The sequence below is a fragment of the Colletes latitarsis genome, chromosome 7 (genome assembly GCF_051014445.1).
Source record: "Colletes latitarsis isolate SP2378_abdomen chromosome 7, iyColLati1, whole genome shotgun sequence".
Lineage (NCBI taxonomy): Eukaryota > Metazoa > Arthropoda > Insecta > Hymenoptera > Colletidae > Colletes > Colletes latitarsis.
Window position 1 is genome coordinate 15820688 of NC_135140.1, and position 24524 is coordinate 15845211.

Below are 24524 nucleotides of genomic sequence, written 5' to 3' on the forward strand. Positions count from 1 at the left end.
GCGAAGCGAAACTGGCGAAATAAATGGCTCCAGCCGAGAATCAACCTGCATTGTGCCGTGCCGTCGATGAAATTGCAAGAAAGCGAGCGTACCACCACTCCTTCCCTCCTTTTCCCCTCTCCTCCTCCCGTTCCCCACCCGCGAATCCAGGATCCATCTGAAAAAGAACACAACAGAAAGGCGAGTAGAGGTCGAATCGGCATCAATGACGCTGTATTTCTGGAGGACGTCTCTATCAAAATCTTTAAAGCTGCGTTCCTTACGCCGGAAACGGGTTCTGATAACTCGACGAATAAAACGGTTCGCGGGCCAGTGTTCCCATTTTTTCTTAACGGAGGCAGCTGACTGCTTCCGTGGGAGATTCCAGATCTGGAACATCTCTTTTCTTCTATCGCGAGAAACAAAGGAATCCCGGGGAAACGAATTAAAACTGTTTTGCGAACTATTTTCATGGCAATTTTTGATTCGCGATCGATGCTACGAATCCGTAGACTCTAACATAAATTACGAAAGCTCGTACACGGGATTCGACCAACGTGAACGTGTCTTTTAAAACATTTTTTCAGCTCTGTCACGCGAGAAAACAAACGCGGATATAAAATTTCGGAACGCATATCGGATGACTCATTACGCTTCGTAAAAGATTGGAAAGGTATCGCGTTTGCGCTAGCCGTGTTAATATAACTTTTTTTTGGGGGACAGAAATTGTGTAAAAAATTCCACGATCCGCGGCTTAGGATTCTGATAAGAAGCGTCGTGTATCGAAGTATTTCGAAAATTTATGGAAAATCGCTTGGCAAACTTATTTCCCGCGTCGCAGCTTGTGTACACAGAGGCCGCGTAATATTCACTCTTATGAAAGGAAAGTCTTGTGAATTTCTTCTCTTCGTGGAAACTCAACATTTTATATGTAATAAAAGAATGCATCTTGAATGTATCGTAAATCGAACCACCTCGCGTGATAAGATGTCTTTAAAGTCAGACGAAGTCAGATCTTAAGTTTAGATTCGCGGAAGTATACGTAAAACGTAACTCGATACAACTAGAATATTGGTGTAATTCGCGTACAGTGAGTGATGAAAAATCTGAACATTTCCAATGGGAAATAGAATTCATGAAAAAATACTAGACGCGTTTAAAACATCGTTGTATCTTTATTTTACGCCTTCGTTGTTTCCTAAATTAATCATGTGCACGTAAAATCATATATTATTAGCTTTACTATTTAAAGCCGTACCACTGCGCGAAAGCTCATTAAAAAGTTATCGTTACTCCTCGGGACTTCCTGCGAGGCGTGACTAGACGATTATCTAACACAGAAACGTTTATAACTCTTTAAAAAGGCACGAAACAAGTATTATTTATGCCTTTATTTTACAGAAACATTTTTGACAACGTAAACGAACGTTAAAAAGTATTATATCACTATGAGGTTTCGGCTTTAAGAGCTTCTTGATGACACCGCTAGAGGGTTATTTGCTGAGAACTGTTCCCACAAGTGCATTAAGCAAATGACTCTGTCGTTGTATGGAAGGTGTTACGGCCTAGTTAGGCAACGGCTGCAAAGATTCTCACACTTCGGAAACTGTTTTATTGCCTGCTACATTATAAATTTGGGTTTTAGGACAGTCACACGTCTCGAGCATGGACCATTCAAATAATTAACTACGCTCCTTCGAAGAGGAACAGATTAAGAAGATCGTGCATCAAATTCTGGGGGATTCTTGTACGAAGACTTTAAGACGGTTCGTGATGGTTATTCAATGGTCAACAATGGTTAATTTGTGGTCATCGATGGCCAGCAATGAGCTAACTCTTATTTCCATAAGAAGCTTCTTCCAAACTCTTCTTAAAATAGCAATGGAGTAGAATTCCTGCATACTCTTTCTAGGGCCTAGAAGAAGCTAAAGTCTCAAAGGAAATAATACATCACGAATTCCTACGGATGATACCCTCTCAAAAAAGCATTATCTCAGAAGTCCCGCAAGGATCTTTACCCACGCAATTATTATAAAATCGTGAATGTCGGTATCCTAGAGGCATCATAGTCCGAAAATCTAGCGGCAACGAGTAGCGTCTTCTGAGCCCATGGTGGGCGTCCGTGGGTGGTGTTCGCGCAGGGTTCGCAAGGTGCAGATGGCCCCGGTGCTGCCGCCAGGGCGGCCGAGGGTGGCGGAAAGCGGGAAACCAACCACCGTCCACAGTTCACTGCGGCCTGGCAAGCCGTTCGTAACGACAGGCTGTTGGCTCGCGTCGTGTAAACCGGTTCCAGCCGCGATGTAAACAAAAACGCCAAGGTACACTCGACTCAGCAGCTATCCTCGGTTTCGATTCACCAGTTTCCAAACCGTTTGCCATCGAATCGATCGAAACTGGTCAGCGTGGCGCCAGAATCATCCTCGACACGTGGGCGACAGGACAGTCTTGGACGCTCCAAAATCGTTGAAAAAAAAGGTCCAAAGGTCCAAGAGCGTTACACGATACGCGAGACACTCTGGTTGTTGCTTCAACGCTAGGAAGAGGATCAAAAGAGCTGGGGACTTGGAGTACCGGTGGCCACTTTGTAGGTGCGATGGACTTTAATTACAGCTTCGTTGCAGTGCAATGACACGTTCCCTAAATTCCGAGTAATTGGGTACTCCGCGAAGTAGGGCTCAGAAGAGGATACCGAGGCAAGACAATGCTGGCACGTCGAGGACCTGTGGCAAGGGACGCTGTTAGGCATTTTGTTTGGTGATGCACTTTAGGAAGAGATCCAGGGTCTATGTACCATCCTGTAACTTGAACAAACTGTAGACGCTATCGGGTATCCTGATCGAATATACCAGGTGATTGTCAGTTGTACCTTTTGAGAACTGTAGTCGATGTTGAAAGATAGTCGAACAAGACGCTGTAAATATTAGTCATCCTCATCAATGAAGATACACTAAGGAGCGCACAGTGACTTAACTCCACTAAGTGACAACCTGTCAAGACTAATAATAACAGAAGCTATAAAGTGAACCTTCATCAAATCTTGTGCATCATCGAGTATCAGTCATCTTTATCAAGAACTCTGCCAAGTGAGAAACTGTCAACCCTTACATCAAGAGTCCATCAAGTATCATAAACTTCCTCAACGATCATAATCCCAGAAAAAGCTCTGCACACTATCTCCACGCTACCCACAATTGAGAATTTTTTATAAAAACTATTTGCAACAAGTATGCTAAGCGAGATTCGCTGTCTTCTCTTCACGATAAAAGGAACTTCCGGAAGAAATTTCACAGTGGAGGTCCCGAATGAATGAAACAGAGGTCTGCCAGTTAAACGAGTAGTGTGGGAACTGTTTGAACGGAGAATATTGACAGTGGACCACGTGGTCAATTGTGTTGACAGATGTTTCCAAATGAAATGCTATTTCTGGCCGAGAGTTTCGCCGACGTTTGCCAACGGTGAGTCAAGAGGAAGTTCGAAGGGTGCAGATGCGATACTTTAGGACGATGTGGACAATTATCGAGGTCGGTGTGGGAAGTTAATTGTAAACTGTGCACGGTCATGAGAATTTCGTGGCGAATATGACAATGAAACCGATGCATATTGGGAACCAACGCACCTGTGGAACCTTGAGGTAAAATGTTCACCTTTATTGCACTTGAAATATCACTCTAGTTACGTTGAATATTGCATAATCTTGGATATAGCTAGCTAGTTGGATAGTTGCACGATTCTCATAGACATTTCTCCACCGAAACTTAATTCTTTTTTCTGGATACGTGAGTTTTCACAAGTTAGCACTAAGAGCATCTGTCAATTCATTTATTGACCAATTTTTTTTGTAACTTTATATGATCATTATAAATTAGACTAATTGTTACAAGTGGCATTTTTTGCACAGAGAAATTTTCTTTTGAGATCTTCGTTTTGAGAAAATAATTGTTATACGAGAACCTTTCTTTATTTTGGTTGTAATTTAGGGTCCATGATTTTTTCAAAGTCTTAGGTCAGAAAAGATTGATCAGAAAGGTCTGTTTTCTCAATTGTACCGTATTCGATAGAAGTTTTTAATCGTAAAGAAGTCCATGCGACACGGGCCGTCGGATGGATATAACAATGGCGAAGAACCGTAGTTGCGGAGGCGAAGGAACCGTGGAGGTACGAAGTTTAAAACGCAGGTGCGCGAAGATGCAAAGAAAATAAAACGAGTATGATTTGAATGCTGACGAGCATCAGAGAAACTGAATATATACGAACCAGAGAGATATGTTTGACATAAATATCTCGGCTGTGTACTGTTTTCTGAAGAAAGAAAACAGTATCGAGTACGTCAGTAGTACAGCTAGATTATATGTCAGACACTATGGTATCTTCAACGATAATAGATGGAATATCCATAGTGCAATGATTCCGTATAAAGTAGAATATTTTATATTGAAATTTCTTAAAAAAAAAACAAAAAACGAATTCTTAATAAACACTTTCTATTTTTGAATTTGTATTTCTTTGGAATCTTTTCGATTCGTGTCATTATAAAAAAAAAAACAAGAATATTAAGTCTATTAATTATTAAAAGTCTAACCAACATCTGGAAAGAGGCTGTATCAATATTTTATACGATAAACCCTTATATCCATGATTTTATACCCTTCTCCGCCTTCGTGTTAGTTTCTTTTTTAACAGGCACAGATCGTTATTTATTTTCGTTCTGCGAGCATTGGTAGCATTTATTCGCGTCTTTTCGTGTATTTAAAGTAACTCGAAATCGTCCAAGCTCGTAGCCACCTTCCTGTATCTTCTATCAACGACGCGAGACAACGCGCATTCTGCTCCAGAAAATCCTCGCGACTCTCATTGCTACACGATTTTCCTAATTGCCGCGGTCGGTGCAGCATTCCTGCTCCAATATCCTCGGGAAATGCGCGCGACCGTAATCTTAATAAAAATTTACCTCGCGCGCAACATTTTTACCTTCAACGACGACGCGTCCCGTATTTAACGCTTTGCATCGGTTTTAATTGTCGACGAACTCGAACACCGAGTGCAGAAATTACCGCGGATTGACTGCTGTCGTTTTCCATCGAAACGATATTTTTCAATGATTTCGAATTTAATCCTCTGAAATATTTACGAAGTAAAGTGGACACTTTCTGATTTAGCTTTATTGGTTTTAAAATTTTTCACTTACTGTTCGTTAACTGCAAGTGTTAATTAGTGCCCCTCCCGGGTCACCGTTTTAATAACTTAGAAAAGCCCTTCGTAGACGTCGAGAACGTTTATTTGAATCGAAATAATTTTAATTCGCATTTAATTTAATTTTAACCTCTGAAAGTAAGCGATGTTTAACGCGTGACATTTGCATAAATGACGCGAAATGTCGGTCCAAACGAGACAATGGTTTTACACCGCGTTGCTCGTCCCTGGCGGGAATAAAAATGTTGGAGAACATGGAAAATCACGCCGATGGCTGGTTCATTCAGGTCTGATAGACGGCGATGATTTAATATCCTGTTGTAATTGGCTTCATTAACGAGATTCAAGACCAAAATAGAATTTGTGAATAAATTTTCAGCTCCGGTTATCTTGTTGGATCAGCATAATAATGTCACAAATGGCCTATACAGGCCATTTCGAAGCTTTCGTTCGATAATTGAGCATTGCTCGTGTTCCGTGAATTTTGCAATTAAAAAGTATTTTCGTGACGTTTAATCGACGGGAATCGATTTTTCAATATTCCAAATTGGTTACCATAATTTTACTCCGAAGCATTTACCGGTAGTTGGAAAAATATTGGAAATAAGTTATAAAATTCTTCACTTAATTGTACGTATAAAATAATTATTAACGTTAATGACATTAATATTTAAATGATTATCGATAAAAGTGTCTTCAAAATTGAGACCCAAAACGTACACGAACCGATCGGTGTATGAATTATTTTTTTTATCGTTGTTTTCACAAGCAATATTCAATATTTATATGACAATAAGAAAATTCAATACTTGTTCGCTTTGTTTGTGTAATTGTAATAACAAAAAAAAAATATAGTTATTGGATTTCTCACACGTTGGATAAGCAATTATTTTTGCAACAGATGCGCGGAGATGTTTGTTTAACACTGCGATCCTATCAGAATCCGAGACCCGTTGATCAACGATGTTTATTTATATTTTGTCGAAATATTGCGCCAGGTAATCAGCTTGTAACCCCATTTCACAATTTAATTTTCTCTGCGATCGAGGATACAGTTATCTCTGCGATTGAAAATGCCCAGAACCCCATTTTATGTCCATACAACAGAGAACAATTGAGACCAAAATATTGTCCAGTACACCATATCAAAACTGTAGTTTCATTATTTAAGTGACAATTGCAATAAATGTAAATTGTTTGCTGTTAATCTTCTGTCTCTGTCAATTTCAGGCCGTCACGATGTTCAAACTCCAACCGAGGCTGCGTTTCTCAATCCAGCAGCGTCCATTGGATCAAAATCGAATTGGACACCGTACCGTCTGGAACCTAGCCAATGAAAGTTCTCCCGAATAGCAATTTAGTTCCGAAGTCGTAACGGATCAACGTCCATCGACACGTTCCAGGATCCTCCGTGAGTCAGTGAATCATGCTCGTATTTTCCCGCGAAAATGTTCGCGCCATATCGTCGGTCAACGAAGCTTCCGTCGATGGCTAAGTCACGTCTCCCTCGACATCCCAGGAGCCTAGAGAGGCTGCAGCTCTAATCGTAGCGAGTTAAGTAAACGTCCAGTTCCGTTCTTCGATGGCCTGGCAGGACTGTTTGATCAACCGCGTCGTCGACGATGATGAAGAAGAAGGGGAAGAGGGGGACGAGGAGCATCGTAGACCACGGTAACGGAATAAAACAATAGACATCTAGAGACATCTACGAGAGATGCAGTCGAACGGAACAATGGACGACGACCTGGGCAACGCAACGGAGCTACCTAACTTATCCAACGTCCTCATAGACACTGGTCAGAGGAATGGCTCTGACGTCTACGGCCACGAGACCAGCCACGAGCTGGAACACGTCCTTCTGCTGACAGTGAAGGCCACGGTGATGGGCTTCATCATCCTAAGCGCTCTCTTCGGTAACCTCCTAGTGATAGTGTCGGTGATGAGGCATCGCAAACTCCGCGTCATCACCAACTATTTCGTGGTCTCGCTAGCCCTGGCGGACATGCTGGTCGCCATCTTCGCCATGACTTTCAACGCCTCCGTCGAGCTCTCCGGCAGATGGCTGTTCGGTTACTTCATGTGCGACGTCTGGAACTCGTTGGACGTATTCTTCAGCACCGTCTCCATCCTTCATCTATGCTGCATCAGCGTGGATCGTTACTACGCGATCGTACAGCCGTTGGACTATCCACTGATAATGACCAACTTCCGGCTGAGCACCATGCTGAGCGTGGTGTGGTGCTCGCCGACGGTGATGAGCTTTCTGCCCATATTCGCCGGATGGTACACCACCGAGAAGCATCTCGAGTTTCGCAGAAACTACCCGGACGTTTGTGTGTTCCAAGTGAACAAACTGTACGCCGTGGCCAGCTCCAGTGTCAGCTTCTGGGTGCCCGGGATCATCATGATCGCGATGTACTACAAGATCTATCAGGAGGCTGATCGTCAGGAGCGCATGCTGTATCGGTGAGAGACTCTTCGTTTGGTTTTTAATAGTAGTTTTAGAATTTTGTGGGACTCGGTGATCCTTTAAGTGTCTTGATTCTGAGTCCTTCGAAACGAGGGTACATTTGGGAATTTTTAATGAAAAAACTAGTTAACCGATGGCTCTAAAATTAATATCACATGTGTGATCACTATCGCAGAGTGTCTACAAATTTTTACATTCCAATAGAATCAATAATTTTTGTAGAAAAAAATTGGTAAAGTATAGGGGTTTGAAGTAGCCGCGCTTAATCCTGAATTTTTAATTTTATGTTTTATTTTTCGGTTTTTACATGATAGTATATATGAAAACTAGAGACTGTAGTTGAAGGTAAATCAATTGCCACCTGAAGGTCACCGACAGCTTATCTCTGGCACAGTACCATACCCTCCGAAGGGGTTATTCCCAAAGGAGACGAAAACACGAGAGACAGAATGGGGAATAGTAAAAGGGGTCTTCCCACTTTTGCCTACCGTTGGGGTGAGGACATATTCTCTTTGCTTATCTTCGCTCTAACTCTCCTCTTATCGAGCAAACCTGCGAGCACAGACTCTCTGTCTCAGAGAGACAAAGTAACGTAACGCTAACGTGGAATCTTATTTGATGTGATTCACAGTTGGACAAGTGGACTTGAGAATTCATTTGTGTTTGATTCGAGTATAACAGAGAGATTTTAGGGGGAAATTCTAATAAATGTCCGACAAGTATAAGGGCTTCCTACAAAAATAAATACAGGGATTGTTATTTTTCCAATAGCATTGCACAATACTTTCACAATAAAATGGAAGCAACATCGTTATAAAATCCTACGTTCACCTGCAAGATAAACTCGGTTCGGTTCGCAGTATTATTACAGTTATCATAAATCAAATTGCATAGGGTTCGTAATTGATGTAACAATGATGCTCCCTAACTGTATCATGTTTCAACGTAAATCTTCGCAAATACGTATATGTATACGAGTCAATTTACACTGAAATATCTACAGAATTCCCTAGAGAAATATCTCAGGTTTACATTTGACTGGAGTCTCGTTTCTATTTGTCAACAGCGCAGGAATATTCTCTTTTTACGTTAATTACGCTGGAAAAAAGACAGAATTTCTAGAAGCGAGAAATCATCGAACCAGTAATTTTATTTATTTCGTGCACAAATAGCAGCAGGTATCGAATTTTGTCGTCCACTGTACGAAATTTGAACACGCTCATTTTAAGAATCATTACTGTAGGAGTTGAGACAATAGTCCAGCAGTTCTCTGAATCGAGCATCGACGAAATGTTCGTTCCGATAAATGGAGTTCTGTGCCTCGGATGGAAGTCGTTACCAACTGCACGCTAGAGTTTTACTAAAGCAAAGCATTCGATCGTGCCGTGTAATTAGCTCCATTACGTTTCACGAATAATCCACCGGTTGCCGTGCCACGGTACGCTATCCCATCAATTATTTAAGCGACCAATTATGCGGAAGGCTCGACGGCGCATCGAGATTTCAAGAGCAATTCGAACCGTCTCTCGACGAGTCGTATCGTGCTTCCGTTGGAAATCGAGCACAATGTCGCTACCATCTTTCCCTTCCGAATCCTTTCGAAACGTCGACAACGGATAGAGAAATAAAATTCGTTCGGAGTTCCTTCTTTTCGATGGAAAAGTATCCAACGCGAAGTGCTCGGCCGGGACGATCGTTTCTAGACGCTTCCGGAAGCTTCGAACATCGGAAATATCGGAACGCAGATTCCTTTTTTCTGGTCGACCGGGAACCGACCGGAAATTGGATGTGTCAACGATGCACGGAAATTGTCGGCGCCGAAGACAGCTCTACGAATACCCGTTGCTCACCATCGCGGAAGATTAATGCCTTTTGGTACGCGGCTGAGCGTTTATGCGCCTTCCGAGGGTTGTTCGATTCCGCGGAGTCGAAAAGGAGGGTGGGAGGAGCGTGAGAGATGAGCTGGTGGGAATAATGATGTCCCTTGAGTTTCACGCGGACGATGAATTATTTCCTTTCTGTCTTCAAAGAATCAATATTGTTTTTTTTTTATAAAACTCATACGCTTTTAGGAAATCTGATGAATTTACTTGAGATACTAGTTTCTAGAGATGATCGACTATAAATAGAGAAGAGTTAGCTTATCGTTCGCTGTTATTAAAATTGATCTACAGGAGAACGGTTCTAAAAACTTATTCGGTAGATAAGTTCAGCAGTCGACAGCTATTTCGCATAAAAGCAGGGTAGCGATTCTTGTCTCGAATTTGTTCCCTCTGTACAGAGTTTTCAAGTATACATTTTTTGTAAAACAGACCATCTAACCTACCGAAATTTGCTATTTTATGAATAGTATCTCTTCTTTTATACGTAGGGGTAGTTCGGGATTATGAATAGTCTTCTCTGATAATAGCACCGCCAATGAAGAAGGGATGAAACATAATTACTCTGCTGGTATCTTTGCTGATGGGGTAGTGATAGGGAGGATAACTATTTTTTGGTCCGTTATACATCGTATATTATCGTTGTTCGCGCCATGATTGCAGTATAATAACACTTTAGGTGGTCCAAGATATCTGGCAAGAATGTTTTCGGTGATTTACGTGTTGCTGTTGAACGTAATCGTTGGAGGAACGAAAACGCCATCATCTCCCAAGGAGATACCAGATGGCTAAGCTTGGGGTGGTAAATGGAAAGGCAAGGATGTCTTCCGCTAAGAGGGAGGGGTGGCTCGTGATTATGAATCGATCTTGGGATCCGGCGAACTGAAAGCAAATGCGTTTCTTATACCCTGTGACCGTGTTAGATGTACTACCACAAACATAGCATTCGTGATATTAAACCATCGAGTATCATTGTTCTCTTTAAAACAAATTCGAAGAAATATTTTTTACCGGTACTACAATTTATCTTAATGTTGTATCATTTTTAGATTACGAGGTAGAGATTTGAATCTAGTAGATTTTACTAATAGTAATTTTAATCAGAGGTTTTTCCTTTCACGTTGATATTTCAATTTTTGTATTTTCCGTATCTCTTAATATCGCGATGAAAAAAATATTACTGGACATTTGAATTTCAGTCTGTATTATTACAAGAAAACGTACTCATTGTCTTTCTCTCTATCTCTGAGATATCGTTGGTATTTCTGCATGCTTTTCTTTGTGTAGAAGTGGATGTAGAATGTACACTCTCAGTCAATGAACGAGGTCAGGTTTTAATAACAATAATTTCAGCTGTGCCTCGTTTCATTCTTATCTGTACATTGCTATTACATGACCTGACATAATACCTATTAAATATGCCCGTTTTCGAGTGACGAAATCGTCAATTCACTTCAAAGCGATCATCACCGTATCTTTTCTCCATTTTTGTTTATTTGTACTTGACGATTCCCGTAAATATTCTTACGCAAACTAGTTTTTCCCAGTTTACTGCACATAGTTGGTCTCATTGAGAATTTACTTCGTAATCATTATAGCATCCAACAATGCTCTATTAGCTCGATAAACGACGGAACAAATGCGAGGCTCCCGCACGGAAAATCTTTCAATTTCTCGTTATTGAAGCTCTCAGAACGCTTTCATAAATCACTGGAGGCAGCTATAAAGTCCAATACCCGCGACGCCGACAAACTGGCAATTAACTGGCAATTTATCGAGCCAACCTTCCTCCAACATTCTTCTTCTCGGCTTCCAGCTGCGGGACTAGATCTTCGATGCATGTATTTACTCGACGGTTCGTTTGCGAGCGTCCCCGCCGCGACAAATATTGGATTATGCCTTTTATTTTAATTCTTTCTTTATAAATAAGCTAGGGTAAACATACGTAATATCGACTTTCCATTCGACAATATTTTTATGAAAGTAATCGTTCATTTTTATAACGAATCGAGTTTTAGCTTCTCAGCTTGTAGAGATCGTCGCTAGATGGTCAGAAATGGCTGGAAAGCATCGTTAAATAAGATTTTACAACCGACTCGTTTGTCTAATGAAAATTTATAGCTAAATAGTTTAAATAAGATTTTTATATTTAAGTAGAATTTAAGACTGAGGGTATATAACGTTTGTATTGGACCAATATAAAATGGCGGGGTAACGCAGAATTACGGAACGAAACGCATTCGTAAAAATTTATGTAGAAGATAACTTGGGTAGTTGTTTCTTGGAACTAGTGCAGGAACTTGGTATAATGGCGTGTTTCTGTGTTATCTTCCGTTCTAACAGTCGGCAAGCACTCTGACTCGACGCAGGGGGGTGGGGTGTGTGGGAACATAACGCGTAAAGTAGCAAATTAGAGCATCTTAAATTGAACTAATTGTGAGCGATTAAAGTGTCTGTCGAAGTTATATGCTCAGTGCTAACAGTGGTTGGCTAGGAACTTAGGGAAATTTTGTTTCGCGTACTTTCGTAGCTAATTTCTCAACGTTCTCGTAACTACTCTTTGTTGCTTCGTTGCGATGCTGCAACATCGCGAAATTACTTGTTGGCTAGTCACAGAATAGAATCTTAATTTCGGATAACGTTTCGAAACTTCTGTAGCTGTTTAGTTTTACAGATGGAGGAGTCCCCGGTTAGAAGAAATTTCATTTAACCGGGCAAGATAGTTAACCTCTTTTATTTTGATTCGTTCAAACTAATAAAAATTCCTAGTTTTAATAGGGAGGAGGGCTCAACCCTGTAGCTTCACTTTTCGAGCTCGCGATTGGTTGCTAGTTTAGATTCTACAAAATGGCCGGTAGGGAGATTACACAATCACGTGATCGCGATCGCCAACGTCGATAACATTCGAAGCCGACTTCTCGGATTACGGTAGCGACTGTCCAGCTTTTGTGGTTCCCAGAGGGTGGTACATCCGATTCTTCTATTTTTTCCACCCCGCGAAAGGGAAGGGAATCCATACGGAAGCTGTTCGTTTCCCCGGGTAAAGGGAGAACGAAAACATTCGGAATAAATTTAAGAGTTTCATTCTGATAAAAATGGACGAAAGATGCGACACTTTTAGCTTTTGCTTAGTATCATAAATACATGCTGGCATACGTGAGTTCCATCTTTTCGTCTCATTTGTGTTTCCAAACTTGAACTTCGTGTCCCAGAAAAATGATCTGTATTTGTTTCAAGATAAATATTCTAGGTTAAAATATACATCATCACTTTCGAAGATGTAACTTTGAAATACCCTTAAACCCTCTATGTAAATAACAATCTTTTCCACCACTCGAGTTTCTTTTCTCCTAGAAATCGCGCGAGGCCGCGAAGCTTGAATCCCTCCAAAGAACTCGAGACACGAGGTCTGCATTGACAATATCAAGTTCCCTCAAAAAACGAAGAGTTCGACACTTTATTTTCGCCGTTTGCAAAGTTCTCGAGGACGTCTCAGAGGCAGCAGAACAAAACTATCGAAAGAAAGAGACGCCAGTATCGCGAGCAGTCGTTCCATCAGTCGTTCGCTGCCAGTGAAATACAAAACAACGAAAAGTTCTGAAATACCGAGAGTCCTCTGACATACTTGTAAGTACCGATACGTATCAATTTAAAAAAATATTCGTAAGTAACAATTCTCACCCCAGATTCGAGTAACAGAATCACAGTTCTCTGGTCGTTTTTGAAGTCCGGGAAAAAGAACGTCCGTGTGGCAAGTTTCATAAAAATTAGAGGCGGTCTTTGAATTCTTTCAGGGAAGCCACGCGTGAAATTCTAAGGGCGTGAAACGGTACCATTGTCGCCCCCTTTCCTCGATTTCCCCTCCTTTCTAATTTACAGCCGCTTGTCTCCATTTATTTTCGCACTCGTCTTTTCGTTGGGTAATTTTTCTCCATTTCTCGGTTCCCTCGGCGTAGAAATGAGACGTCTGGCAAAAGTACATTAAATCCCAAAAGGCTCTCCCCCCTAGACAGACCCATGAGGTTCGCGGTTTCAGTTAATAGCGTGTCGGGCCATAATTCCGTCAGTCTTGTAACCTCTTTTACTCCGTTTCGAGTGCTTTATTCCCTCCGAAAGGTAAACGAAAGAATCGTATCGGCTCCGTCGTGTCCGGAATAATGTTGCTAATAATAAACGATGGGTCGCGATGCTGTTCAAAGGCACCGTTTCTTCGATCGAATTAAACGGTTACTCAAACTCAGCGAGATTAGATTTTCGTGGAAACATTACAGAGTCGGTTAGAGGCTGATTATTTATAACCAAAACCAGATAAAAATTCACGGAGGCCAATCTCCGTGGGAAGCAGAAAAGTTCCGCGTAGGCTGGGAAATCTATTTTCTGGAGGCTGACTTTTGCGTGCTTCGAGGTCCGCAACAAATTTAGAGTGAAATTTTCGAGGATTAGAAGCTTCAAAAGTTCGGCTTGACAGAAATTTCAAACGTAAGCTTGCATGCTCAAAAGCTTTACTCGTCAGAAGTGCCGGGATTATACACAGTAATTCGAAACCCCTATTGTCGCAGCTCGAAACGCTCCGGGTTAGCGAAACTTGGAGCTTTCTTGAGAAATCGGTGCCTCTGCGCTTCGAATGTAAAGTTTAAAATGTAAATCACGCAGCGAGAGAGGTTCACCGTAACCTGTTGCGTCTTTGAAACGATGCCATAATGGCGTTTGTACTCGTCGATTCCGCGAATCACTTCGCGGACGAACGGTTCGAAAAATCGCTCCTCGGCGATAACTTTCACGGGCGACGTCACGATCATCGCGAGCGTATTATTATTTGGAGCAAATTTCCTTTCTCGCCGTTGAGCGATTTATTTGACCGTGGAATATTAAAATTCCTACTCCGACGGAACACGGATCGGCTTACGCTACCGAAGGAGCCGGAACCGACCCCATTTTTCTTTCCCATCGACAACGAGGTCACAGATGAGTCTCCTGATATTAGACTCCTGCCCCGGGAATAAATGAGGGCCAATCTCAATGACATCGACCAATGGGAAACTTAAATCCTTACCGCGACGTTTTTCACAGTTCTCGGATTTCGTTTAACCAAACACTGCCACCTGTCGAATAATTTCACCGACGGTGACCCAGGAATCGGACCATTTGAATATTTTGTAGCCATTCGGATGCTACGAATAACCTTTCAATATTCTAGTAATCGAGTCTCGACCATTTCAGTATTCGAGCTTCAGTTTTGAGGCATTCAAATATTCGAATACTTGAATATTTATGTACTCGAGTGGTCATCTATTTAAATATTTGAGAATACTAGGGTTCAAGTATTCGAATATATGAGTGTTCGAGTACTCGAGTATTTGGATACTCGAATATTTGGGTCGTCGTCGAGCGAGTAACGAGAGAAGTGAAATAAGACAGTGTTTGGTTAGGCCAGTAAAGTGGAGCACAGGTTCGTTTGATCAGTGAAATAGGACAGTGTTGGATCGGACAGCCAGCGTAAGATGATGCCTGATCAGTGAAGTCGAAGCAGGACTTTCGTGGTTTATTTTTCTTTTGAATATTCCCTGATACGTGGAGCATCACTGGCAGTGGCCAGCCTTAGAACTACAATAGAACAGCACTTGATCGAGCAAGCAGAATAAAGAGCTGCCTCGTTGGGCAGCTAGGACAAGATAGTGTCTCGTCAGACAAACTCAATATGGTGAAATGTGCCCTGTTAGCAGAGCTTTGAAGTATGATTTTTCGTCTGAATATTCCTTGCTACGTGGAATCATTCGATTGGTAGTGCCTGGCCAGACAAGTGGAATCGAATAGTGCTTTGTCGGCCAAACAGAACCGGAGAGTGCTTGGCTAGACGAGCAGAATAGGATGAAATAAGGTCTTTGTTAGCAGTCGTTCGAACCACGAGGACCATCGAGTCTAGATCGATTCAATTACGATATTACGTGTTGACCAATACTATTGAAATACTAGGGGAGTCTTTGAAATATCTGAGAACAGGTCTATTATAAAAATTTATTTTTCCATCTATTCAAAATAACTGAGGTCCACTGTCCACATGTTCGTTATTTTATAATCGAGTCATATTTACGCACATTCTTTACGATATATCGCGAGAGGTTACGATCGAGCCAAATCGGGGTCTACACGCACGGATTCTACTTGGAATCTACATCCGGGGTCCACACGCAGGGACTCCACCACTTGGAACGTCTCAGAAACGTTTCGGTGTGTTCTCTGACATTGATTTACAATGAAATTTTCATTTTTTATCTATTGTAAACAATTAAGCCCAACCAATCAAGCGTTGCACGTGCCAAAACAGTTTCTTTTGCTTAAACGAAGTCTCGCTAGAAGCCACATATTTGATCTCATAAATAAGATAACATAAAATTCCTTTGTCGACCATTATAAAGTTATATAGTTTTATCGCTGTATAGCGAGGCTTGGTTATCCGTGTCTATGGGTCGTGTGATCAAAAGCTTCATTAGCTTCTGTTGGTCAGTTTGATTACCCAGTTTAATGTTGGTTTCCCTCGCTGTGAAGCGTGAATTTTCTTCTTTTGGCGCCACGAGCCAAGAAAATATTCGCTGTAATCGTTAGTCCCGGGTATTTTTAATTGTTACGCGTGAAAATTTGGTAACAACGAGCGTGCTTCTTGTAATATATGGAACTATGCATCCTTAATGAAAACTACTTCCGAACCTTAGGTCGAGATCCTATTTAGGTTGACTGCAGAACGGTGTCCCGAAATTTAATTTTCAGGCAAAGTTGAGAATTTATGTTGCTCGAGAAAGAGCATGCATTAACATTAATAAAAAAGTTCGAACCACTCCGGTCGAGCGAAAAGTTTTGATGGTCCTCAACGTGTTCTCGTTGGAAAATATTGTTCCGCAGCTTTTGTTCTACAACCGGTGAAAAGTAATTAAAACAGGCTGCGAAGTGACAATTGTTAGTATTTCTTGTTAGTTTTTCAATTAGAGAAAGAAACTTTCGTTCCATAAAACAATTTCGTTGTTGTATTCAACGTGTGCATTGCGGGTTTAACGCAAATTCTAAAAGCGCCTACTTCGTGTCTCGTACGAGCACACTCCATTGCTTACGAATAAAATGGATCCTTGAGGGATTTGTAATGTCAGAGGTCTAAAAGGAAAGATCACATTTTAAGACGGCCATTTACGAGACGAGGACTCTTGCGGACTTAGCTTCATTACATGTTCCGAACAGTTTGAGCCCCATAAAGAACCTTGAACATTATGTACTGGGTCTCTAAAAGGGCGATATTAAACTTATCCTGGGAAGTTTGATAAAATGGGCATGAAGTATCTTTGCGTCGTAAATTTTACTCAAAAGTACTTTGAAACGACAGGTGACAAATTATAAAGTACATATTTAATAAATAAGAGCAGTTCTGTAGAGGTTAGGCATTACAGTCACTCCGATCAGCTGTTTAGTGATTCCGCGCACCTACCTTGCGCCGCTACGCTAACGCCACCTAGCATTCCCGCCGTTTATCAATTCGAAACTTAGAGGCGCAGAAATGACTGACCAAATTGCGTTCGAGGCTGAGTATCTCGGGAACTATTAGTTTGAGAATGACTTACCCTAATACTTTTACTTTCAAAATTGATTACCCCATCGAATTATATCGTAAAAAAACCAGACATTTAATTCTGTTACAATTTTGAAACTATTCCAACGTTGCTAGTTAATTCTTGCAAGTACCATCTAAACGTATGATACGAAGAACTGCCTTCAGCTTATGGATTATCCTCGAGACTCTCGCGAAACCGCAACAAGGAGATTCGCGCGTCGTCGACCTAGAGTACGTGACTGGCGCGCTTCTAAATCCTGGCAAATCCCCGCAGAAACGTTGGAACGAGTTAACTGGTAGCTGGCGGTGGTTAGTGGGCACCGACGAATGCGAGTGGCGTCAGTATATTTACAGTTGTTCGTCGGTGGACGAGTGGAGTGTGAGGTGACAAAGAAATCCTCCCAGGATCTTTTTGTCTCATCCCTCGGAATAAAACATCGGCTCCGGTACCGTCGGTTTCATATGGATGAGCGGTTCGATTTCGAGGCTCTCTTGGAAAATATTGGAATGCTTAACCGAACTGTCCAGACTCCGACGTCTGACCTCGGTGTGGTGAAACACTATCGGGTGTCCACTTTGTCCCTATCACTTGCAATATCTTTGTTACCGGTACTGAAAATAAGAACGATGGGGGAAAAACTATCCTTCTATTTATTAGCGTTGCACAAGTATTATAAAATAGATTTATTCACCATTATTCAGAAAATATTTCCCGATAATTTCGTCGCGTTTCAGAAGCCATCAACAATATTATCGAAAGAGAGCTTCGCCATTTTCTTTTTACATCGCGATCCGACTTTTGACGGCCACGAATGTTTCCGTTTCGCGTCGAATATTTTCCACCCGCAACAGAACATACAGCGAATTTTCTCTCGCATCCGCGCCCGGGAAATTGTTGGAAAAACAATGGCGTCGCGCGAAGGCGTTAACACGGATCCACGAGGCGCGTTGTCGCTCGACGTCGAAAGAGCAATTTTCCGTGCCCGTTCTCGTATCCGGCGCTCGTGCGAATTTCCCTTTGATGTCCCAAACCCCACGAAGTTTGCCACTCGTGCGATAATCAGCGGTTTTCCACAGATTTTCGGGGAATTTGGTACAAATCGTATTACCGAAATGAAATGAACAGGCTTCCCGTGTTTATCAAGCGTCTATACTCGATCGTTCTCGATCATTTCTCGTACTATTTCTGCTTTTCGTGTTTTCGAACCTCCCAAAATCGAGAAAATTACATTTCCTTTCGTCGTATTCGTTCTCCTAAACAGTTCCCCTGTCCATTGAAGGAATATTTTATTTTCAACTTTACTTATATTTTTTAGTTTTCTCTCAACCGTGGGAAAAATTTTCAGGGAAGATGCTAAAGGCAAAAATAAGACGAAAATCAAGTATACCAATTTGTTGATTGAGGCTTCGTTAAAAAGTTATAGAAACAGTTCCGGTCACACAGTATATTTTCGGTAAAGAATTTTTTTTCTCGAAAATGGTTAGGATTTCGAGGATATGTCTATTCACCAAAAATGATTGTAATCGACCCCTGCAGCCAAAAATAATTTTTTTATAATGATTTGAAATTTTTTTTTTTTGCCAGGGAAACATCTCAATGTATGGTCAGACATTACATTTTCGGTAAGGAATTTTTTTCTCGAAAGTGCGTAGGATTTCGGTGGTATGTCTATTGACCAAAAATGATTGTAATTGATCCCTGCAGCTAGTAATAATTTTTTTAGAACGATTTGAAATTTTTTAATTTAATTTTTTAATAACTTTTCAACGAAGCCTCAATCAGCAAATTGACATTCTTGATTTTCGTCTTATTTTGGTCTCTAGAATCGCCTCTGTATACGCGAGCTCCACTAAACGGCAAAGAATCGGTCGATGAAAACTTTTTTAACTCTCATTTCAAGCGAATTGAATGTGTCATACGATGCTTAAATAGGCCATAGGACTACAGTGGAATTCGATTTATCCCGAGCGGTCCTTACGCTCCTCATTTTAATAGATCCCGAGAACTTTCCTCGTGAACTGATTACCCACTTCCCTCCCTTTTTTTCCTCTGAAATCGATGGTAAACTTTCTACGACCGCCTTCTCCCCGCTTACATAATGTATGCAATTTTCTGCCCTTTTCCGCGTCTTATCCGCGACTGAATACCAAACAGAGAAACTGTCGGTTGCCATTATTTCCAGCATTACATGAGAAATAATATCGGTTCGCGGTGGAAATTCAATTTTCCTCCAGCCATCGAATTAAGCATTCATCCATGAATTATGGAATGCAGAATCCGTGGAAAAAAAACGGGTGCTGCGGTTGGCAACCTGTCGCAATTTCAAAGCCAATCGTAACAGCTGCCTAACCTGATTGAAAAGTTGGTACACCGGTGTAAAGTTAGTGTAATCGTACGTTTAGAATATATAAACAATTAGGAAATAAGGATTAAGTCTGTTGTAACTCCGTTTGGAAACTGATTATTGTGACCGGGGTTCACACGCAAGGATTCCGCGAGTTGACCAAAATCGGGGTCCAAGCGCAGGGATTCCACTGTCAAAATTACACGTTTCAGATGTCCTCGATAGTATATTTGGATAAATATAAATCGAGTGCATTGTCTTGTAATAATAAATTGAATAAAAATACAGACAATCTATCCGATACAGAGATAGCGATCGAAATTGTGCAGTACGTACGTGGACATGGAGGTGAGATAATTATACCATGTGAATGTGAGCCGTGCTGTGTAGGTCAGTTGTACTAGGAGATTGGATTAGTCATAAATATTAAAACACGACAATGCCATCAGTAAATTACAGGGTTTAACGAACTATTGTATCCCGTTCTAGGAGCAGGTTAATTAGGTTACGTGTCAGCATGTAAGAATAATTTCATTATTCAGGTTAGTGACTCTGCTTCGTTGAGATTTAAATTTGATCGATTAGTAATTTCCTTTATTTTTATCGTGACTTTTTTTATTTCGATGAATACTTTCTCTCCGAAGATTCGTTATTTTTAACAATTTATATGAAACCGAATTCTGTTTTAGTTTAGAATTCAAACGAAACCCGTTTCGCCGTTCCCCGCGAGAAACCAATACCGTCTAATATTTCTCGCGTATCTCCAATAAAAATCCATTATTTTTAGCGTTACGCGTGGCCAGCGGGAATTTACGTAGAAATAGAAATGGAACATCGCGCGGATTCATATCTGGGGGCGTGTGTGCTCAAAGACAATCATGTTATTCGCTGCGATACAAAGACCCTTACCTGGGCCTCTGGCTTTTCCTGGTTTTGTTGCACGGACAGATTTACGGAAGCTGGCATGAATGTGATCGATGTCCAAGCACAGGCGAGAGTTTCGGGAAATGGAAAGAACATTTTTCCTTTTATTTCGCAATAATAAAAGCTGACATTCGACTACAATGCGATGCAAAACTTTTTGTTTCTCCGTACTCTGTCATCTAAAATTTTGCTTTGAAGATAGGATATTTTTTTTCAGACTTTCCGAACACGTTGTTCCGCAGTCAATAAATGAAATAATGCGTTAACAGTTGTTTTTCATTCCCGGAAGTTGATCGGATATATTCGCTATTCGGATTGCGCAAAGGTGTACGCCAAATGTTTTGACTGTTCAAGGCCACTCTTTATTCTACTCGTATCCTCGTGTGTTTTAGTTTGAATTTTAACTAATAGCACACTTCGTTAGACGTACATGTTAATTATTGTTAACGAACAGTACAAAGTTATACGTGCAACGATTATAATAAACACGGTACAGTGAAGCGAAACTTGTTTAATAACTGGGTGGAGTAATTATTTTCCCAGCGTGTAGAATGTTATTATTGTAGATGAAATACTGATCTACGCACAGACGAGGTATATACAGGGTGCTCGGCTACCCCTGGGAAAAATTCTATTAGGGGATTCTAGAGGCTAAAATAAGATGAAAATCAAGAGTACCAATTTGTTGATGAAGGCTTCCTTAAACAGTTATTAACGTTTAAAGTTCCGACCGTACTGAATTTTTTTCTCGAAACTGGTTAGGAATTTGAGGGTATGTCTATTCATAAAAAATGATTGTAATTGACCCCCGGAACCAAAAATAATTTTTTCAGAACGATTTGAAATTTTTTAATTTCGCCGAAAAATTTGTCTACTTACTCGAATTTTTTTCTCGAAAGTGTGTAGGATTTTGAGGGTATGTCTATTGACCAAAAATGATTATAATTGACCCCCGCAACCGAAAATAATTTTTTTAGAACGATTTGAAATTTTTGAATTTAATTGTTATTAACTTTTTAACGAAGCCTCCATCAACAAATTGGTATTCTTGATTTTCGTCTTATTTTGGCCTCTAGAATCGCTCATGTAAATTTTTCCCAGGGGTGGCCGACACCATGTATATATATTATTAAAAAAAATAAAAAATTTCGGGAAAATAAAATAAATTACAATATAATCTTTTGTGTCTTCGTATAGGACAATAACAGTACACTTTATAAAATAAAAAATCGATACAAAACGCGATGCAACATCCAGGTTTAAAATGCACTATAGTTCGAATCACCGAATGAACGGTATCGTTAACCTCTTGATTTTTCAAGATCCATCGACGTTGATTTGCGCACGTCTCGAGAACATTATGGGTGACACGCGACACGATCTACGTCTCAACGTCTAAAAGCCTCGCAAATAGATCCGACAGCTGGAATGTGCCAGCATGGATACCCGGTAAAGGTATAAATCCAGTGTTAAGCTCGAGGATGCATCACGATATCTAAAAGCATTCTGATATACGAAACGCCAAGGGAACTGTGTCTTTAAATATGGATAGGATCCTGGATCCAGTTTGAGAAATGAAAGAAATTGCCGTGTATCGGTCCTTGGTTTCACTCACGATAAGTGCTTTCCCATTGTGTTTCATCGATCCCTCATCCCGGATGCGCATATATTTCTTTTTACCATTTTCGCGTACCCTCTGTGGCCCACTACGCTACTTCAACTATGGTCATTCTTATCTGTTCTGCAAATACGTCGAATTAGTCTCCTATCTCTACCACTAGGGACCATCTTAGAATGAATTTTTACATTATTTTTCTCGTAACCCACTGACCATCTACGTCTGTAACTCCGGTTATGGTTGTTGTGCATACGAATCTACAAGCCTGCAAAATATCATTAAAATCTCATCGATCCGATCCAACTGAATCGCGTGTTTACAGTTTCTAACATACGGCGCGAAAAAAGGAAAGTTTTCGAACGAGCAACGTCGCCTTCTCAGCCGTGAAAATTTCATTAACGAAGGGTTCAGCGACGGCACTGAAATTTCAACGAAACTGCCCCGTCCCGTGTAAACTTTTTTCCGTGACCCTCCCTCCCCCTCGTTCGATGGACGCGCGTCGTAAGTTTTACGCGACAGTGGATGATGACCGTGGCTGGTCCACGAATAGTATCGCGCGCAGCATCGAACGGTACGCGTCCTAGCATGCGACAAAGACGGCGTGTAATCGAATCAGCCAGGACGTCGAAGTCAGGCACGTCAAGCTGACTGTGATACTGCAGTTCTAACGAGGCGGCGTCGAATAATGGATTCACGGCGAGGCGTTCTGTCCGCGTTTATTATTCAACAGCTACGTCGCTCGATAAATTCCGCGCTGACCCGAAAATGGCGCCGAACAACGGGCACCGAACGGAATTTAAAGCGTGGCCGTTCGAGGCGCCCCGTGATCCCGTTACTTACAACATTGTTAGGGTCTCGTGTCCCGTGTCGATAGCGATCGATAGCCGGCTCTAAGGTTACCGAGTTTTCCCGGTGCAGTCGCGGGGAGACTTTGGAAAACTGTGGACGACGTTCTACCGATCGGGCAGGGACTCTTAATAATTGAGGATGAAAGTTTGGAAAATCTCTGGAAATTCGGTCCGAAGGTGAAACGGTGTTCCGAAGGCGGGTGATTAGTTTGACAAGTATAGATCCTTTGTTCGGCGGAGAGATATTGGACGAGCGAGTTTGGAAATTCAGGGTGAAGGTAGGAAGATGCGACGAAGGGATAATGTTAGGTTGGTCCATATCTTTGTATGGTTTTCATTTTATATTGAATGTAATTTATAACAACCAGAACGTTAGCGAGGGACTGCTTACATTATTTGATAATAGTAGTTTTCCTCTTCTGGATTATCGTCAAGTTTTCCATCCTGTGCCTATGATAGAAGGAACTGTGATCGCTAACTTTGCACTTGCAGGTTAATAAAAATGAACAGTGAACGAATATCCCAAAAATGGTTAATTTTCATTTGTAAAAACGACCTGACTCCTCAGGAGTTGATGAAATTGTGAGGGTCGTTCTGAACAGTGACTAAGCGCGGAGACTGGAGTTGAAGGTGAAACGGCACCCTGAAGGTGGCTGAGCAGTGGACGTGGGGTTCTTTATTGGATCAGTATAGTAGGGAGAAAAGGACGTTCTCGGATTAAGGGGAATGTGGTACTACGAGTAAGTAAAATGCGGACAGCGTCGTGTAATTTTACCCTACGTAGGTTGACTGTAACGTCTGATACGTTACACACGACATTGCTTTTTTCCTCTGCGTGGAATAAAGAAGCGTGGGTGATCGAGTTCGGAAATTAAATCAGGAGGTAGCAGAAAATAGCGTAGGCCTTCCTGGTAATCCCTGGAGATTCCTGGAAATTGAGTAGTCTTGAAAACGTTTGGAATTTGACACCCCTGTCTCGTAGGCGTGGGTGGATTTTTGGGAATTTGGCGTGAAACTGAAACGGTGTTTTGTAGGTAGATGATTAGTAGGCGTAGGGTCTTTTGTCAGACCAGCAACGAACACGGGTGACCGAGTTTGGAAATTAGGGGTGAAGGTAACAAAGGCTAATGAACGGATAGTATAATAATGTTGGGAATTCCTGGAAATTTGAGGTGGATGTGGTGGTACATTTGTAGAACACTGGCAATTGTAATTACGAAGTTGCTACGCCATTTTTGGTGAATTAAAAGCGATAGATTTCAAGATAGATTTTTAACTGGTTAATTAATGCCTTGTACACAATTAAAGGGGAATGATTTAAATATTGGGGCTGTGTATAATCGCGTGCAAAATAAATACCGGAACTTTGACGTCGCCTGAATGTTTCTGGAAAGTGAAACGAGACCGTCCTACGCACGCCATCGCGAAACCTTGCAGAGGATTAAACGAAGGCGATCAACGTGTCCGCTTTTATTTTTTCCATTATACGAGAGCGATATTATATGCTCTGAAATTTCCTCCCGTCTCCGCGTGTTACATCAAAGCAGCGTGATCGAACGGCAGCAGCTTTGAAGCTCGATTCCTTTATTAAAAGCTCGATGAAAGTTGCTACCGTTAAATATTATTTTGTGACAGTCGACAAGGCTGCCTTCAGTTCTTTGGAAGAAAGAATTCCT

General features: G+C 41.3%; 1 protein-coding gene across 1 annotated transcript in view; it reads left to right on the forward strand.

Annotated features, from left to right (window-relative positions):
* The first annotated feature begins 2186 nt into the window (after nucleotides 1-2186).
* The window catches only part of LOC143344105 (octopamine receptor beta-1R), a 61495-nt gene continuing 39157 nt past the window's right edge, over nucleotides 2187-24524 (forward strand). Inside the window, exons 1-2 of the mRNA XM_076769799.1 lie at nucleotides 2187-3610; nucleotides 6400-7635. Coding sequence (XP_076625914.1) covers nucleotides 6884-7635 — 752 coding nt within the window. The 5' untranslated portion in view covers nucleotides 2187-3610; nucleotides 6400-6883. The remainder of the gene's footprint in view (nucleotides 3611-6399; nucleotides 7636-24524) is intronic.